The 20,448-nt window shown below is 35.6% G+C and overlaps 1 protein-coding gene across 2 annotated transcripts in view; it reads right to left on the bottom strand.

The window, feature by feature from the left end:
• The window catches only part of VEPH1 (ventricular zone expressed PH domain containing 1), a 222,416-nt gene that overhangs the window by 45,181 nt on the left and 156,787 nt on the right, over positions 1-20,448 (bottom strand). For both annotated transcript variants that reach the window (XM_072792150.1, XM_072792149.1), the window contains exons 10-11: positions 10,773-10,912; positions 7,480-7,614 (exon numbers count right to left, since the gene is read on the bottom strand). In XM_072792150.1, coding sequence (XP_072648251.1) covers positions 7,480-7,614; positions 10,773-10,912 — 275 coding nt within the window. The remainder of the gene's footprint in view (positions 1-7,479; positions 7,615-10,772; positions 10,913-20,448) is intronic.

Here is a 20,448-nt window from a genome sequence, read left to right as displayed (position 1 = left end):
CAGTTCCCATTTACCCCATTCTCACCTAGCTTGCTCTGAAAGGGAGGGCCCGACAAAACCAATCTCTCTCCAACACCGTGACTCACCCTGCTCCCCAGGAGGCTGACCCACCCCACTTGTCACACACGCAGACTTAAACTTATTTTGAGAATGTGAATCGTTACAGCCTATATACAACAAATCCGCACCTTACTTAGGCATTCGTTGACTGGAGCACCGCATTAACACTGTAACTCGACACATTAAATCTAAGTCTTGGGGAGCATCAGAAAGTCTCCTTTTGTTATACCCAGAATCGGTGTTTCAGTCTTATTTATGCTTTGACACTACAGCCAATTACCCTGGGAACTGTCAAGTGTGTTTGTAGCAGTGTGGACTGAAAACAAATCTCCAAATGTTAGCCATATGGGGCACATTTTATTTCAGCAGTAAATTTAATTTTTTTTGTTTTGTTTTGTTTCCATAATGGGCAGTTTTGAGACCTCTTTTCTATGGCATATGGAATTTCTCCATACTTTGGGAACTAGAACATGTGATTCAAAAAAGGAGATTCCTCCCTCAAATTTCAGATTTTTAGTAATCCCCAATCAACTTTGTCAACTGCCTGCTTCCCTGGTAATCAGAGCACCCCTCCTTCTGAAGGGCTGGGCCGCACACGCACTGGAACGAAATCATTAGTGATACCTCTAGTTGCTCCCCGGAAGCCATCCTCCTTATTTCTTGAGTAAATTATTGGATTTTCTGCCTTTTTCTAAGATCTTTATTTTATAATGAAAACTGATGAACTTAAAATGGATTTTTCTTTAAGTAAATGGCTCACTTACATTTACTTACATAAGGCAATGTAACTAAAACTGTTATAATTGTTATTCTTTGATTATAAAAGAAGTCATACTTCTAACAGAAAATCTCAAAAATGCTAATTCCACCAACCAGAGCTAACCATTGCTAACATTTCAGTATATTTCCTTTTGGTAGTCTTAATGGAATTTTCCAAATAATCCTCTTTGGATAAATAATTTTGAATCTTGCAATGTGGCATTTGACATAGTACTGTTTCATGCCACTAAACATTTTTTATAAACGTGGTTTTTCATGTTTTCTTAATATTCTTCCATATGGGTGGAAAAAATATATATGTATACTTTTATTCTCCCATCTTGAGACATTTACACTAAACATAAATAACCCCACAATATTTTTTTGGTGTGCATATCTTAAGTTTTGTACACATTTCAGATTGTTTCTTTAGAATAGATTCCTAGAAACAGAATCACTGTGTTAAAGGATATGAACATTTTTAAGACTCTTGACCTGCATTGCTAAATTGTTTTTTAGAAGTGTTGAAATAATTTACACCCCAACTAAAAATGTGTGAGAGTGTCTAAACTCCCTTGCTGTAACCAGATTATTATCCTTCTAAAAATGGATTAAAAGGGGGTCATGTTAATGTTATTTTAATTTCAGCTTTTATATCTTTGACTATTAATGAAGAAAAATATTTTTTCTGAACTGAGTCTCCTTTGAGTTATTTGCTCATGTCCTTGGCCCATTGATTATTGATTTACGTATCTTAGGGATATTAAAATTCATCTTTCATACTGATTACATATTTTCATTTTAAGTCACTGTGCATGACAGGTTTTGTTTTTTATAAGCTTTGTATTTTTATGTAGTTGAATCTGTCAACACTCTACTCTTAAATGTTACTCATAGGTTTAATTGATTTTTTTAAAAGAGGAAAAGCATATGCAAAGGATAATGTAACAGATATCCATGTACTTGCCATATTAATAAATATTGATATTTTGCTTCTGATTTTAAAGGTTTACTTATTTATTTTAGAGAGAGAGAGAGAGAGAGAGAGAGAGAGACCAAGCGTGAGGGGCAGAGGGAGAAGGAGACAGACTCTCAAGCAGGCTCTGCACTCAGCGTGGGGCTCAATCTCATTATCCCGAGATCACAACCTGAGCTGAAACCAAGAGTGGGATCCTTAACTGACTGCGCCCCCAGGCGCTCTTGCTGCTGATTTTCTAAAAAACAAAATTACAGATGAATTTGAGATCTCTTTAATTCCCTTTCCAGTAACATTTCCCTCGCTCCTTTACCCACATCTTCATTATCCAGAGGCAAGCCTCTCATGAATTTTGGTGTGATTTCAAAAAATTTTTTTAAACATTTTATTTATTTATTCATGAGAGAGAAAGAGAGAGAGAGGCAGAGACACAGGTAGAGCGAGAAGTAGGCTCCATGCAGGGAGCCCGATGCGGACTCGATCCCGGGACTCCAGGATCACGCCCTGGGCCTAAGGCAGATGCTAAACCACTGAGCCACCCAGGGATCCCCCAAATATACTTTTTTATATTTTTACCACAGGTATGTGTACTCATAAGCATTCATAATACTGCTTAGAATGTTATTTATGTAAGTTATCATGCTATTTTTTTACACTTTTGCAACCTGCTTATTAAAACTTAATATCCTGCTTTCAAGAGGGACTCCACGTTATTACGCATAGATTGAATTAATTCACTTTCACTGTCTGTAGAGCATGATTATACCACAACATGTCCTCATTTCTCTACTGATGAACATTTGCCTCGCTCCTGATGTTTTGGTGCAGATAATATTCAGTGACATCTGTACATGTCTCCTGGTGCAGGCACGTTGAGAGTTTCACCTGGAAATGGAATCACAGGATGACAGGGTACAGGAGTTTATCACACCACCAGCTACTGCCAGGCTGTTCTTTGTAAAATGCTATAAAGAAAATTGCTTTGGGACGCCTGGGTAGCTCAGTGGTTGAGCGTCTGCCTTCAGCTCAGGGCGTGACCCCTTGGGGTCCCGGGATCGAGTCCCACGTTGTTCTCCCTGCACGGAGCCTGCTTCTCCCTCTGTCTGTGTCTCTGCCTCTCTCCCTGTGTCTCTTATGGATAAATACATAAAACTTTAAAAAAAAAGAAAAGAAAATTGCCTTAAACTTTGTCTAGGACAGAACATTTTTGTATGTTATAATACAAAAAACCTCCTTGTGGTAAAAAAATTAAGCATTTATGATAAAATGCTTAAGCATTTTTCTGATAAACTTTAAGGGGAATTAAAATTCTGGAAAGTTAGTTAATCACCCACCTTGTCAGTTATCAGTCATTTATGAATCTAATTAATGATTATTTACTTTTTTCTTAAGTACTTTTTTCTTTTTGAAGTAGGCAATCTTTCATATTCTTATCGATAGTATATGAATATTCTCATTTTTTCACATCCTTCCAAGTCTTGTATTGTTACAATTTTTTATCCTTGCCAGTCTGATCATTGTAAAAAGGCATATAATTTTTAAATATTTAAATCAATTATTTCCCTGATTTTTAGTGAGACTAAACATCTTTTCTTATGTTCATTGTTCATTTGAGTTTCCTGTTCTGTGAATTTTCTGTTCATAGTCTTTGTCCAGTTTTGTCTTGGGTTGTTTGTTATCTTCCTTGTTGATTTAGGATTTTTGTGTTAATTATCCATATTTCAAATACCTTTTCACATCTTGTGCTTGTCTTTTAACTTTGTTAGAGTGTATTTTTGCAATACAGACATGTAAACAATGATGTAGTCAAAACTATTTTTTTCATCATTTCTGCTTACATATCTCAAAAAATTCTTTCTTATCCTGAGGTCACAAAGACAACTTTTGATATTTTCTTCTAATTATACAGTTTCATTGATTACATGTAGGCCTTTAATCCACCCAGAGTTATGTTGTCTAGAGTGTCTTTGTTATTCTTGAAAGAAAGAGAGAGAGAAATGCTGGCCAGAAACCAGAATTTTAGCCGACCTTTCTTGAGACATCGCAATGGCTGCCACTGTTCTGAGAACTACGTGTTGACTTAGTCCTCAAACAGCTCTATGAGGTAGGAACAGATATTCTTGCCATTGCATAAAGAAAGAAACTGAAGCTCAGAGTCAAAGTCTTCAGAACCCAGAAAGTGGCAGAGACAGATTTTAAACCCAGGAAGTCTGGCTTCCGAGCCTCGCTTACCTACTCTGGCAGGTGTATGAGTCACCATAGGTAGGTTATGTGGCTGCACTATCCAAGCCTTAGTTTTTAACAAAGCACAAGACTGTTTCTTCTTCATGGGAAGTGTGCAGTGGGCCTGGGTGGCTCTCCAGAGCAGCAGTCCTCCGCGTGGTGGCTCAGGATTCTGTGCGCACCTGCTGGCAACTCTCAACATTTGCTTCTGTAGTGACCGCGGTATAAAGAGAGGGAACACTTCTCATATTTCATTGGCTGAAGCAAGTCCCATGGCCAAACCTTACTTCCAGATGCAGGGAGATGTAATCTTCTTATGTGCCCGGAGTAGAGAGGAACCAGATGCCTCCGTGACAGCTGTGGTGTCACCTCGGCATGTGCTCATGTTCTAGCTCAGCCACTGACTAGCCGTGTGACTTTCGATAGGTCCCTTTGCTCCTGATTTTAATTTTGGGAAAATGACCTATTTATTCAGCTGGTGCTCATTAGTTATTGAGAGTCCAGTGTATGCCAGGCGCTGTGTGACCCTGCCATTGCAAGGATAAATGGGGTGCAATTCCTGCCCTCAAGCGGGTGGCAATTTAATAGCTATCTTACTGCTGATTTTCAGTTCTAAAATTCCAAGACATTGTTAAAAAGCAATCACAATAACAAACTCTCCAGAGCATTACGTTCTAGAGACTCAGACATTTTCTTAAGAGTTTCTTCCTTTTTTGTATATGTGAATCCACTTGGCTGCAGTGTTAGCTCATTTGCAGCAACAGATACACACATGCACATCACTTCCAAATTTCTGGTGTATGCACATACTGGCACGTGTGGGGAAAATAAAGCAGACTCTGGGTTATTCTCACGGCTCTTTTGAATTTAGTGGGCAGAACACTTCATAAAAAAAAAGAAAAGAAAAGAAAATCAATTCGATTGAGAAATACCTGGGCAGATAACTTTGCTACATAATGTAAATTCCAGATATCAGTGGTTTTTTAAAAAATTACTTATGAATAAATAAAATTATTAAAACTAAAGATTTCAAAACCATTTTGATTTGCAGTTAATTTTTCCCTAGAGGAATATTTATTCATATAAAATAGAAGAAATATGAAGACATATATTTACGAGCATGCACAAAACTGGCTTGCCAAATTTTTAAAAACATCTCTCAGGACTCGAGGCAGACTGCCAAGTTTTAATTTACTAGTGCCTGTAGTGAAAATACAGCTCACATGAAAAGATTTATAAGAATTTGAGGTATTGTCTTTAATCATGATGCAACAGTTTAAAATTTGAATGAAATATGAAAAAAATCCATTCTACTTTACATTGATGCAATTATGGGATTCCCTTTATTCTTAATACTGCAAGTCTAATTCTTAAACTAAAGCCAAAAAAAAAAAAAGTGATGCAACAGTTGGATGGATTTTCAGTGTCTTACAGACCATTCTAAATAAATTTCTGATTGATCACATGCATTTGTCATCCTTCTTATAATCCTTCAACACTTAAGGGGTATTGAGTTAGTTTCACAATATAATAGTTTTTGATTAATTTACTACTTGTTTGTACTCAAATTTATTTAACACTGATATGCTTGTTCCCCCTTCTAATAGTAAAACAAGGAAAGAGACCATGACCATATACTCTCAGAACCTCTGGTTTGTCCAATAAACATCCAATTTCTTTCTTGAAGGTAAAAAAAGAATAATCAGAATCTTTGAGTATGCGAAGGGCTTAGAGAAGCTGGTTATATTTACTAAGGAGAGATCAATAACCATTCTCGATTCTCATCATACATATTCTCCTTGAATGATCTGATTTATTGCCATGACATCAAACGCTACCTTATGACTTCTCAGTCTATGTCTCCAGGAATGGCCTTCTTCCTGAGGTCCACACAGGCATTTCAGCTACGATCACCACTTAATTATCTACACAGATAGCTCAGATTCAAAATACACAAACAAGAATGCCTTATCTTCTTCCTCCACCTCAGCAACATTTGTGGTCTTTTTCAGAAGGGTGCCATCATCCATTCAGCCATATGATGCACCTGGAGTCATCCTTGGTTCTTCCATTTTCTTCAACAAGAACCAAGTCCTATTGGTTCTACTTCTATAATAGCTCTTGAACCCAGCCTCTCCCTACAACTTCCAACTTCAGTTTACACCTTTGTTTCTTACCTGATTCTAGTAATAACTTCTAAGTAGCCTTCCTATCTCCACCAAGCTTACTCTTGAATCATTTTCTCTATACCCAGGCCTATGACTTTTCTCATGCAAATCTGAACATGTCAGTATTGATACGCTTCCAGTTTTACCCTATTTGGTGAAGGGTGCTGTGCCACATTCTGGTCCTTCCCCAGCTTGGCTGTCTGCTCAGTAGCTCTCAGTCAGTTGTGCCCTGAGAGCGTTATCCCTGTTTCCACACTCCTAAAATGCTGTGTCTTAAGTCATACTTGCCTGCCTCAGTAGAGCTCTTTCTCACCTTGACCATGGTCCCTTTCTTCTGCTCACCTTCTTTTCTTCTCTTTTCTTTCTTTCTTTCTTTTTTTTTTTTTTTTGCTTTGTGGCAATCGCAGAGGACAAGGGGATGAAGGGAAGTATGGAGGGGAGAAATGAAAAGCACCAAGGAACTGGAGCTCAATTTCCTGATGCTCTTTGCCTTTCAACCCTAGAGTCCATAGTCCTTTTTGGTAAAACGTTTTCTATTCCACACCAGGTGCATAGCTTTTGTGTGTCTCTGAGTGGGCTGTGTTATGTCAGTATGTCAGCCTTAAACAGCACTGTTGAGAATTTGGCTAAGCTACTCCATAGTATTGCTGCCTCGGCATCCATTTTGGTTGGCCAAGTGGGCTGCAGGGGCCTTAAACTGGCACTAATCCCCTCATGCACATTCATGCCCTAGATAGCAGCCTGCAGAGTCACAAGCAAATACACACTCCTGATATGACACCTCCAATAGCTCTTGTGATCAACAGTTTCCCCTGCTTCTGAGGGCCTTCTTGTGGTGTCCCCTCTGGCCTTAGCCTTGGAACTTCCCAAAGCCCTCCACTCACAGCGCAATCAAGACATGTGTCCCAGGTCCTGCCATCTCTCTGCCTGCACCTTGCCTTGACCTCCCACTGTAGCCCCTAGAGGTATGCTGTATCCTTCCTCCGGAACATGTAAGTAATATGTTTCTCTATTTCAGTCTCTCTTGTGGTGTTTATTGAGCCAGGACTCATCATCTAGCACTCTGTTCTGCCATTTAACAAATATTAATTTAACAATCATAACAGGCAATGACCCTATCTACCAATATCACAATGATTTCCACATCAAAATTATTAATCAGTGTTTTTTGATAACGATGAAAGAAGGTTAAGGAAAGAAGAAAAAAATTCATCTATTAAGAAAAAGGCAAACTGTTTCAAGGCAATCTTGAATATTGGTTTAAAATAACATGTCCATAAAAGAAACACTTACCTTCTGCTGTGGAAACGTGGACTCCATCATGGCTGTTTCAAAGCTGTGAGCACCCTCTGCCTGAGTCTTCTCCCACAGAGCTCTGAGAAATTGTACAGAATGACTCTGTATGGACAGGGGCTCAGGAAACAGGCTCTGGAAGGGCATTAATGAGAAAACCATAACATTTCCTCTTGTCCTAACAATATTGTTAGATTGACTACCAGGTGCTATTTAGGCTTGGTTTGAAATTCAATATGGTATAAATTTAAATAAAACAACAAAGAAATCTATCTTGAAGATCAAACAAATAATACATTTTAGGCTTTTCATTTTTTAATAGACAAGTAAAATTATATAATAGGATTCCAAGGCAGTTGATATTGATCTCTAAGTATGCCTAACCTTTGTAATGTAATATTTACCCCAATCATTTCCCAAGCATGGTACTTACTTGGAAAATGGTTAATATAAATATTCATATTTATTTGTTCAAACATCTGAGAATTATGGTATAAAGTTAAAACTAAACTACAAATATCAAGTCTGTGAATATAGAGTAGATCATGAAGGCTAGAAATTAAGTAACTAAGAGTTCACTATGCAACAGCTCAAATATGAACAGTGTGAATGGATGGTGGGGAAACAAAAACACTTCTAATCCTAAAATGTGTAAGAGATGACTATTCCCAGAGCTAATACTCTAGTTTTGGATAATAAGATTATTCATATAAAGAAAATTACTTTTATATATACTTCATTCAAGTCAATGCAAATAAAATTTTCAAAGGAAGATCTAAATTGTGTTCATTATGTATTTATTAACCAATCATGGGTTTAATAGTCATTTAAATATCATGATATGATATCTATAAAGTGAGAAGTATCAATTCAAGGGAACAATTATATAAAAACATAGAACATAATAAAGGCATAAAACATTATTTATATACATATAATACCATACATACTATCCTTCATGTGTGAGGTATGATAAAATAATGATTTTGGCTTACAAAATTTTATTTTTTATGTCAATGACTGTCCAAGCATCAGTTTATGAGAATTTAGGTGGTTTATGTATATAAAGTTTCTATTTAGTAAATGAAAACTAAAAATGTTTTTCCAGAAAAATCTAATTATTATTATCAAGATAAAATATGTCTTATGCGGAGTGGGGAAAATGGAGGATCTTCTACCAGAAATGGTCCACAGATTATATAAGGCTAAGAGCCAGTACTAGATAGATTGATGATACAACCCATAATGTGGACACATCTGGGAATTTCTTGATTATTATCAGAAACTTATACAGCATATGATTTTCACCTGAAGAACAGGGCCTGATGTAACTAATCACCATTCCAAAGGGGACTATTTAGACTAGAATCTGTGAATTGAGAATTCCATTAATGTGTTAACTTGACAGAAAAAGGAAACAGCCTGACCCAGCATAGAAGGCATCATTAAGTTTGTAATGGTTAAGTCAAAGATCTGATTTTTGATGACCCCAAAGTCAGGGTTCACCCAGACTATACAATATCAAGGGTGTAGAAAAAGAAAGGAAGCATAGTAAAATGAACAAAGAGAAAAAGCATCATAAACAGATGCTTTTGGGTGATTTTGCTTAAAGAGAAACACAACGAATCAGACTAATTTAATAAAATAGGACTGAAGGAACAAAAACAAATCAAGTTTTTTGGTTTAGTTTCAGAAAACTGACATGTAATGAGCAAAGCCAATCATGAAACCAAATAAAGACTTACTGATGGAAACTATTTGAAAAACATAAGTATAAGAAAAATAGAGTCATTTCTAGAAAAGGGAAAAAAATCAATGCTGGTTTTTATATACATACAGTTTGATTCACATCAAAATGTGAGTTGTTCTCTATGAGATATTATTAAATGTTCTTAAAAAGACTTCCCACAGGAAATGATGGTTTTCCTAAGGCGTCTCTATGCTGTCTTTTCTTAATTATTATACTTTCATTTTATTATTATGATCTATTCAGCATTAAAATTCATCTTTTCTTGGGATGCCTGGGTGGCTCAGCGGTTGAGCGTTTGACTTCAGTTCAAGGCATGACCCCGGAGTCCCAGGATTAAGTCCCACGTCGGGCTCCCTGCATGGAGCCTGCTTCTCCCCCTGCCTGTGTCTCTGCCTCTCTCATGAGTAAATAAATAAATAAATAAAATCTTTTAAAAAATTAAATTCATCTTTTCTTTATAAGCTTACCTTTTCTTTTCTTTTTTTAAACTTTTCTTTATAAAAAAATGTAATTGGTTGCTAGGGGCTCTTATAGAAATATTTTACTAAAATAGAAATAACTAAGAATAGAAATAGAAACAAAGTATTCTATTGCTTGGCCTAATTTTTATCTATTTTATAACATTTGTGTTCTGTTTTTTTCTGCCTCAGCCCTCTCTGCTTCTGCTTATAGTCCCTCATTTTATTTTTTAACACAGGTGCTACTGAGGAAAAGACCACTGAGTTAGGAGCCAAGTGGTCTGCATTCTGCCTTAAATCTTCTTATGAACTGTAGAAATGATGTCTGATATTCCTTCTATTACTAGCATTTTATAATCAAGTTTTAAAACATACTTATTTATTCATGAGAGACACATAGAGAGGCAGAGACATAGGCAGAGGGAGAAGCAGGCTCCCTGTGAGATTTGATCCTGGGAACCCAGTATCATGCCCTGAGCCAAAGGCAGACGCTCAACCACTGAGCCACCCAGGTGCCCCTTATAATCAAGTTTTACATGAAAGTTTAATGCATTCAGGAGAAGTATTTCCAAATATTGATGAATCTCTTTTGATGCTAAAATCTTTGCATCAAGTTGTTCATTTAGTTGAAAGTTCCTCTTTACATAATTTTTCCTATATCTATAAATTCTATGGGCAAAACTGGTATTCTAGTATCTTGACAATATCAAAAAGGAAATGTTGACACTAAAATTAATTAGAAAGCTGTGAACCCTACATAAGGAAAGCTATTCCTCCAAATAAGCTGTTTTTGTTGTTATTTTACAAAAAATATTTTCTCTCTTTTTTTTAAAGAGAAGAATATTCTTCTTTAAAGCGAAGGACATTCAAGGTATTATTAGGTTTGGCCTCCTTAATACTAATCCAAATTCTTTTATAAAGAAACTACCCTAAAATATAGAAAACCCTTGTTAAGAATTAATGAAACACATATGCATTGCTGTTATTTACACATGAACTCGTCAAAGAATAATTCAGTAAAAATGATTTTAAACTCATAGCCCACCAACTCACTAAGGACCCATGACAAACATGCAGATACACACCTGCTGAAAGAGGAACATGATGTGGATCCATGGCTGAGGTTCTTGGCTGATGAGAATAAAACTGGATTTACTGTAGAGGCAGTAATGACCCTTCAGGGAGCATGTGAAGAACAACTTTGCTACACAACTTCTAACAGAATCTAGAAATGAATATACAAAGCATTACACATAGATTCGTCCAGAGTTATACTTTATACTTCAATATAGAAACACATTTGGAAATACATTCTTCAGTTTCAGTCTGCAAACTAATAACTACAAACAAAACTATGCATTTGGGAGTGGATCCATTTCATGGAAAGTAGATTTAACTAAAGATGTCTTCAACAAGTTATATTCTTTCTATCCATCTTTCCCTTGTTTTCATTAATAATGCATTAGGAATCTCCAAGCAACTCACCTGAAGGAAAGAAAACCTCTCTCCAATAAAAAGGGAGATATAGTGTTATTACCCCCTGATTGGGCACTTTGAAATGAAAATGTGGGAAGGATAAGCAAATGCACAAGTAAATGCAGAGGAAACCTAGGCATTTTCTGCATGGACAAGTGACACTGTTCTCTTGGTTGTACAGGGGCCACAGAGACAGCCTCCAGAATGACTGCCAGAGGTGTGGCTTCCTGTGAACTGTCCTGGTTTGGTTTGAAAAGTTTATCTCAAATTGAAGAGGTTCATCAGGGACATTTAATGAGATTATTTTTAGAGATAAGAAAGTGGGGGAGGGTGGTGGTGGCTGCATGGAGCAGACGTGGCAAGAAGCTGTTAGTAGGAGGAGCCACTTAAGTTTTACACTCTACAAGATGGGTGTTCTTCCTATTCTAAAAATGAGGAAACTTAGCACATTAGCGGGTCAGCCTAGTGAACCACTGTGAATGCCTGGTTCACCACTATGACCTTGACATGTGGCATACAATAGATGCTCAAGAGAGCATCTGGACAGATGAATGATGCTCTGGTATCCAGAAAAACTTCACAAGCCTACCCAATCTGTGGCAGAGCCAGGATTTAAACTCAGCTAAGCTTATGCCACATTAAGATGCTTTAGGCTCTACCATACTGGGAATTTTTAAATCTGTCATATTGATAATACATGAGGTATTTATTATTTCAGAGTTCAGCTAATATTTTAAATGAAATGTTTTGAAAACTAATAGATTTTTGGTATGCACTACTTTTAAAAATGGAAATATGAGTTATGGTTTACTAAAATTTGATGGGGACCCTAATAAAGTAGCTATCAGTCCCCACCTAAGAGAGTGCCCTGGGTTCCCTGGAGAATTGGGGAGGCCTGTCTGTGCACTATAAGGACTCAGGTGTGAAGGAATATCAGGCTTTTCAGGAAAAGGTTAAAAAATTTAAGGAAGAGTGGCCAATGACACATTAGAGGAGAAGGCATTGGAAATAAAGCCACAGATCAATTTAGAATTATGTACATCAATCTTAATAATTATAAATTTTTGTGATTCTGAAACACTGATATGGAAGAGGATGTTTTTGTGAAGTTAATTGTTTTGGGGAATTAAAAAAATGAGCATTCAATATTGAGATCAACTTCAAAAATGAGTTAAGCATTCAATATCCTTGTATAAGATCAGAAATCATTTCTGTATTCTGTGGGTTAATGGATTATGAGATGTAGAAAGACTGAAGGTTCAGTGAAAAAGACCAGGAGGCCCTGCACTGAGAAAGAGAGATCTGAGTATAGAATTGAACACAATATTGGCTTAAAATTGCCCTATCAGAAATTGTTTGAAATGGTAATTAAAAATACTTTTTTGGTACAGATGTTCTAAAAATTGGATTTAAATTAATCAATAGCAGAGAAAAAGAAGACCAAGTATGCTATAAATGCACATACACACCGATGGTATTTGCAATAAAGCTAGTTGTGATGTATACACTGAGATAACCATATATTTTGCTTTAATAGAAGAGTTCAAAAGAGAACAAGTTCTTTTCTAAGTACCTATGCAATAGCTTGACAGTCACAAGGTGGACTCTGCCATAAAAAAAGTTTTGTCTTTTTCCTTTCCTTAAATATTCTCAGTGCTCATTCATGTTTCCTTTTGCAAATGAACATTGATTAGATTTATTTTACTTGCCCGGAGTCTACCAGTTTTCTATACACAAACCTCAGGCATCCCAGATCACACAGAATGGGCAAAGCAGTTGAAGATAGAGGTATTTAACTTAGAAGCATATATGCCGGCTATAAAAAATAAGCCAGTTCTGTGATATCTTCTGTTAATGCTTTCCATAATCTGATCTGTAGCAATATTTTTTTTCCTCACTTTTTTTAGAACTTTTCTAACTTGGAAAAATTTCCCCACAACATTAACATTTAATCATTGATTTCTCTCTGCAATTTTCTCCCTCATGTTCACTCTGTGGTACTGAATGGTAGGCATGCAGTAAACGGTTGTTGGATGAATGAATGAATGTCAGACATTATGTGGAGAGCAAGAAGGGCCAGAATGTTGACTCTGCTCTTAAGAAGCCTACAGCAAGATGGGAGAAACGTTTTTAAACAAAACATAAATTGTTTTAAGACCATAGGATAATGGAAAAGCACACAATTCTAACTGCTCAGAGAAACGAGCACCTATTTTATTTGGGGAACAAGGGGAATCTTCATGGAAAAGAGAATATTTGAGGTCACTTTGAAAGATAACCAAGATCTTTAACTTAGAAAAAATTGGAAGGAAAAAAGCAATTTTAAGTGTATGGAACATCCAGAAAAAACAAAACAAAACAAAACAAAACACAAGGCATGAAGTTCAAGGTAATTTGAGTTAGTAACTTTAGTATATCTGGGTCATTATGATATTTTTTACTATATAGTTGATGTCCAAAGGGTTATTTATTTTTATAGAGTAAATGTTGAAGGTCATGCTTTGCTAAATATATAATGCTTTGCATATTCCCCAAATCTGATTATTTCTTTTTTTCTGGTAGATAACAGCCTATCTTTGTAAAAATCAAAGGATTTGTTGTGGTTTTTATAAATATTGAAGTTAACATGAACATCAATAGTTGTATAATGTAAGTTGAAATATCCAAAATACATACATCACACACATGGGTAGATTTAAAGGTCTGATACAAAATACAAGAAGAGGTTCCAGTTCAAGATGGCAACATAGGAAAATCCTGGACTCAGATAAGCAATATGCTTGATAAAGAATTTAAAATAATGATCACAAAAATACTCACTAGGCCAGAGAAAAGAATGGAAGAACTCAAGTGAGACCTTCAATAAAGAGATAGAAAATATTAAAAAGAACCAATCAGAATTGACAAATACAATAACTAAGACAAAACAACTAGAGCGAATCAACAGATTAGAGGATGCAGAAAATGTATCAGTGATCTGGAAGACAGGATAATGGAAGTACGCAAGCTGACATCAAAAAGAGAAACAGATTTTTAGAAATGAGGATTAAGTGATCTCTTGGATAATGTCAAGCCAACAAATATTTGCATAGTAGAGGGTCCCTGAAGAAGGAGAGAGAGGTGTAGGAAACTTACGTCAAGAAACAATAACTGAAAACTTCCTTAACTTAGGGAGGGAAATAGACATTCAAGTCCAATAAGCACAGAGAGTGCTTCAAACAAGATGAAATGAATCCAAGGAAGTCTACACCATGGTCCATAATAATTAAAATGTCGAAGGTTAAAGATAAAGAGGGAGTCATAAGAGCAGCAAGAGAGAAACAAGAAGTCACCCACAAGGGAAAACCTATAAGATTATAAGCTGATTTTTAAGCAGAGACTTTGCAAGCCAAAAAAGAGTGGCATTACATATTTTAAGTGCTGAAAGGAAAAAACCTACAACCAGGAATACTCTACCTGGCAAGGTTAACATCCAGATTTGAAGGTGAAATAACAAGTTTCCCAGACAAAAAGAAGATAAAGGAATTTCACCACTAAACAGCCTTATAGGAAATGTCAAGGGGATTTCTTTAAGGAAAAGAAATGGCCATAAGTAAACATAATAAAAAGATGTAAAATATGACAACACATACATAGATGTGGAGAAGAGAGTAAAAAGGGAAGAGAAGGTAAAAAAAAATTATTTTTTTGTTTCCTTTTTAAAATGTGTTTGAACTTACATGATCATTAAATGCATATGGACTGCTATTTACTTAGAATGTTATATTTGAACCTTAGTAACCACAAGCCCAAAAACCTATGATAAATACACAAAAAGTCAAGGGAAAGAAAGGCAAATAAAACACTAAGGACACTCACCGATCACAAAGAAATAGAGCAAAAGAATATAGAAAAAAAAAAAAAAGAACTACAAAAACAACCAGAAGACAACATTTTAAAAATGGCAATAAATACATACCCATCAATAGTTACTTAAATGTAAGTGGCCTAAAAGCTCCAATCAAAAGACATATGGTGGTGGAATTGATAAAAAATAAATAAAAATAAGACCCATCTATATGCCACCTACAAGAGACTAACTTCAGACCTAAAGACACACACAGACTGAAAGTAAAGGTATAGAAAAACATTCAACATGCAAATAGAAGCAAAAAATAATAAAAATAAAAGCTGGGGTATCAATATTTACATTAGACAAAATATACTTTAAAACAAAGACTAACAAGAGAAAAAGAAGGGCATCAATCCAACAAAAGGATAATTATAAATATCTACACAGCCAATAGTGGAGCACCTAAATTTATAAAGCAAATATTAACAGATATAAAGAGAGAACTTGATGGTAAAACCATCATAGTAGGGGACTTTAACAGTCCACTTACATCAATGGATAGATCATCCACACAGAAAATCTGTAAGGAAGCAATGTCTTTGAATGGCACATTGGACCAAATGTATATAACAGATATATACAGAACATTCCATCCAAAAACAACAGAACACACACTCTTTTCAATTTCACATGAAACATTCTCCAGAACATATCATGTATTAGGCCATAAACAAGCCTCATAAATTGAAGAAGATTCAAACCATACCATGCATCTTTCCTGATCACAATAGCATGAAACTAGAAATAAATCACAATAACAAAACTGGCAAAAACACAAACACATGGAGACTAAACAACACGATAGTAAAAAAAATAGGCTAATGAAGCAATCAAAGAAGACATTGAAAAATGAAAAGATAAAAATGAAAATGAAAACACAAGAGTCCAAAATCTCTGGAACACAGTAAAAGCAGTTCTAAGAGGAAAGTATATAGCAATACAGACTTACCTCAAGAAATAAGTAAAACTCAAATAAACAATCTAACCTTATACCAAAGGAATTGGAAAAAGAAGAACAAACAAAGCCCAAGGTGAATAGAAAAAAGGAAATAATAAATGATGGAAGAGAATAAATATATGATGTAGAAAAAGCTAAAACAAAAACAAAACAGTAGAATAAGTCAACGAAACAAAGAGCCAGTTCTTTCAAAATATAAACAAAGTGGATAAACCCTTAAGCAGACTCATCAAGAAAATAAAAAGACTCAAATAAATAAAATCAGAAATGAAAGGGGAGAATGAAAAACTCACACCTCAGAAATACAAAGGATTACAAGAGAACATTATGAAAAATTATTTGCCAACAAACTAGACAACCTAGAAGTGGATAAACTTCTAGAAACATATAATCTTTAAAAACTGATGCAGGAAGAAACAGAAAATCTCACAGACTGATTACAAGTAATGAAATTGAACTGTTAAGTAAAAAAACTACCAAAAAATAAAAGTTCAGGACCAAGTGGATTCACGTTTGAGTTCTACCAGATATCTAAAGAGTTAACAGCTATTCTTCTCAAAATATTCCAAAAACTAGAAGACTAAGGAAAGCTTCCAATGCATTCTATAAGTACAGCATTAATTACCCTGACACCAAAACCAAAGACATCACAAAAAAGAAAACTACAGGCCAATATTCCTGATGAACATAAATATAGAAATCCTCAACAAAATATTAGCAAACTGCGTACAACAATACATTAATAAAATTGCTCACCACAATCAAGTGGGATTTATTCCTGGAATGCAAGGATGGTTCAATAGTCATAAACCAATCAATGTCATACTCCACACCAACAAAACAAAGGATAAGGGGCACCTGGGTGGCTCTGTTGGTTAGGTGTCTGCCTTCAGTTCAGATCGTGATCCCAGGGTCCTGGGATCAAGCCCCACTTTGGGCTCCCTGCTCAGCAGGGGAGTCTGGTTCCCCCCTCACCCCCTACCCCTTCCCTCACTTGTGTGCTCTCTCTCTCTCTCAAATAAATAAATAAATAAAACCTTAAAAAAAAAACAAAAAATGAAGGATAAAAATCATACGGTCATTTTAATAGATGCAGAAAAAAACCTCGACAAAGTACAACATCCACTTACGATAAAAACTCTCAACAAAATGGGGTTAGAGGAAACATAGCTCAACATAATGAAGATGTATATGGAAAATGTCCTGTTAACATCATCTTCAATGGTGAAAACTGAGAGCTTTCCTTCAAGGTCAGGAACAAGACAAGAATGTCCACTCTCACCACTTTTATTCAACATGGTACTAGAAATCCTAGCCACAGCAATCAGACAAGAAAAAGAAATAAGCATCCATATTGGTAAAGAAGTAAAACTTTCACTATTTGCCGATGACATGACACTATATAGAGAAAAATCCTAAAGATCCCAACAAAAAACTACTAGAAATAATATATAAATTCAGTGAAGTGATATAATACAAAATTAAGACACAGAAATCAGTAGCATTTTTATATGCTGACAGTGAAGTCACAGAAAGGGAAATTTAAAAAGTAACACCATTTATAATTGTACCAAAAATAATAAAATATCTAGGAATGAACCTAAGCAAAGAAATGAAGGACATGTACTCTGAAAACTATAAAACACTGATAAAGACATTGAAGATGACACAAACAAATGGAAACATATTCCATGCTCATGGATAGGAAAAAATATTATCAAAATATCAATATTACCCAAAGCAATCTACAGATGCAGTGAAATCCCTATCAAAATACCAACAGCATTTTGGTTTTTTTTTGTTTTTTTTTTTTTACAAAACTAGAATTTTACTAGGATTTATATGGAGCCAAAGAAGACCCTAAATAGCCAAAGCAATCTATGAGAAAGCAGGAAAGAATATCCAATGGGAAAAAGTCTCTTCAACAAATGGTATTGGGAAAAATGTTCAGACATATGCAGAAGAATGAAACTTGATCACTTTCTAACACCACACACAAAAATAAACCCAAAATGGATTAAAGACCTAAATGTGAGACCTGAAACCATAAAAATCCTAGAGGAGAGCACAGGCTCTCTGACATTGATCATAGCAACACTTTTCTAGATATGTCTCCTGAGGCAAAGGAAACAAAGGCAAAAATAAACTATTGGGACTATGGTAAGAAAAAACTTTTGCACAGCAAAAAGATTTAAAAAAAAAAAAGACAACCCATTGAATGGGAGAAGATATTTGCAAATGATATATCCAATAAGTTGTTAATATCTGAAAAATATAAAGAATGTATACAATTCAATATATTTGTAAATGACATATCTAATAAGCTGTTAATATCTGAAATACATAAATAACATATACAATTCAACATAAAAAAATCTGATTTAAAAATGAGCAGAGGACCCGAATAGACATTCTTCCAAAGAAGATATACTGGAGGCTAGCAGACACATGAAAAGAAGCTCAACATCACTCATCATTTTTTTTTTTTTTTAACTTACAGATGACATTTATTAAGGAAAAAGCATCCTGAAGGACCAGGACCATCTTCATCAGCCAGCAAATCAGATGAAATACAATATAATGGAAAGAAAAACTTTCTTTTCCATAAAACCAGAGTCTAGGAATATGCTAGTAAACTTAATGTGAATATAAAGGCTGCCAGAGCAATCTTCTACATAAATGCCTCCCAAATTTCCATTTCAGACACAGGAATGAGGGATTTGGGGGGAAATGATCTTTGAATCAACATTTTACCTTCAATTCTTTGCTTCGCTGACTTCTGACAGTTTGGTAAATTGGGGGTGGGGGGGTCATCGCATTTAAAAGAAATGCAAATAACAACCACAGTGAGGTATCACCTTACACCAGTTCGAATGGCTACAATCAAAATTACAAGGATTAGCAAATGTTGGCAAGGGTGTGGAGAAAAAAGAAAACCTCCTGCACTGTTGGTAGGAATGTAAATTGGTGCAGCCACTGTGGAAAACACTATGGAGCCTCCTCAGAAAATTTAAAGTAGCAATACCATGTGATCCAATAATTTCACAATCAGGTATCTACCCACGGAAAACAAAAACAGTAACACAAAAAGATATATGCACCCCTAAGTTTACTGCAGCATTATTTTTAATAGCCAAGACATGGAAGCAACCGAAGTGTCCATCAGTAGAAAAATGGGTAAGGAAAACGTGGTATATCTACACAACAAAATATTCGATGGCCATAAAAGAAGCTGAAACCATGCCATGGGAGACAACATGGGTGGGCCTAGAGGGTATGATGCTAAATGAAATAAATCAACCTGAGAAAGACAAATAACTGCATGATTCCCCTTATAAATGGAATCTTAAAAAAAAAAAAAGAATAAACCAACAAAAACACAGAATCAGAACTTTAAATACAGAGAACAAAACTGGTAGTTGCCGGATGAGAGGTGGTGGTGGAAGGTTGGGCAAAATGGGTGGGGGGAGAGGGAGATACAGGCCTGCAGGGATGGAATGAGGAAGTCAGGGGAATAAAAGGCAGGAATATAGGGCCAGTGCTACTGTAACAGCGATGTAATGGGACAGACGGTAGCTAAACTTATTGCGAACATGGCATAATGTATAAACTTGTCAAATCACTAAGTTGTGCACCGGAAACTAACGTAGCATTATGTGCCAGCCACACGATTCTTTAGGAATCCTTTGGAATTCTTTTTTTTTTTCTTTTTCCTCTCTTACTTTTCTCCCTCAGTTTATACTCCTTTATTCCTGCACTATATTCATGGTACCATTTTAAAATTTTGTATGTATTTTCAAACAACTTTTATTTTAGAGTACTTTTAGATTTACAGAAAAGTTATGAATAGCTAACAGTTCTCATACACTAGGCAACCAGCTTCTCCTATTACATTTGTTAAGAGTCATGAACCAATGTTGATACACTGTTATAAACTTACTTCTTAGTTTATTCAGATTTTGTTCGTGTATACTTAGTGTCCTCTTTCTGTTCCAGGATCCGGTTCAAGATGCTGTGTTCAAGACATGTATTCATGACATATTTTTAGGCTCTTCCTGGACATGGCAAGTTCTCAGAGTCTCTTTGTTTTTCATGACATTAACTGTTTTGAGGAGTACTTCTGTTGTGTGTGTTGTGGGATGCCCCTTAGATGTGGTTTTTCTGTTTTTCTTTTATAATTAGACTGAGATTTTGAGTCTTGAGGAGGAAGACCACACAGATAAGGTGCTATTTGCATCAAGAGGAGTTTATTTGATCAACATGATTTAATAACTATTTATGTTGACTTTGATCACCTGGCTGAGATAGGGCTGACCAGGTTTCTCTGTTTCTAAGTTACTCTTTTTCTTCTTTGCACTTTCTACACTATCCTCTTTGGAAGGAAGTCATTATGCGGAGCCCACACTTAAGGAGGGGGGAGTCAGCTGCACCTCCT

The sequence above is a fragment of the Canis lupus genome, chromosome 22, assembly GCF_048164855.1.
Source record: "Canis lupus baileyi chromosome 22, mCanLup2.hap1, whole genome shotgun sequence".
Classification (NCBI taxonomy): domain Eukaryota; kingdom Metazoa; phylum Chordata; class Mammalia; order Carnivora; family Canidae; genus Canis; species Canis lupus.
This window is presented reverse-complemented; position numbering and strand designations above follow the sequence as displayed.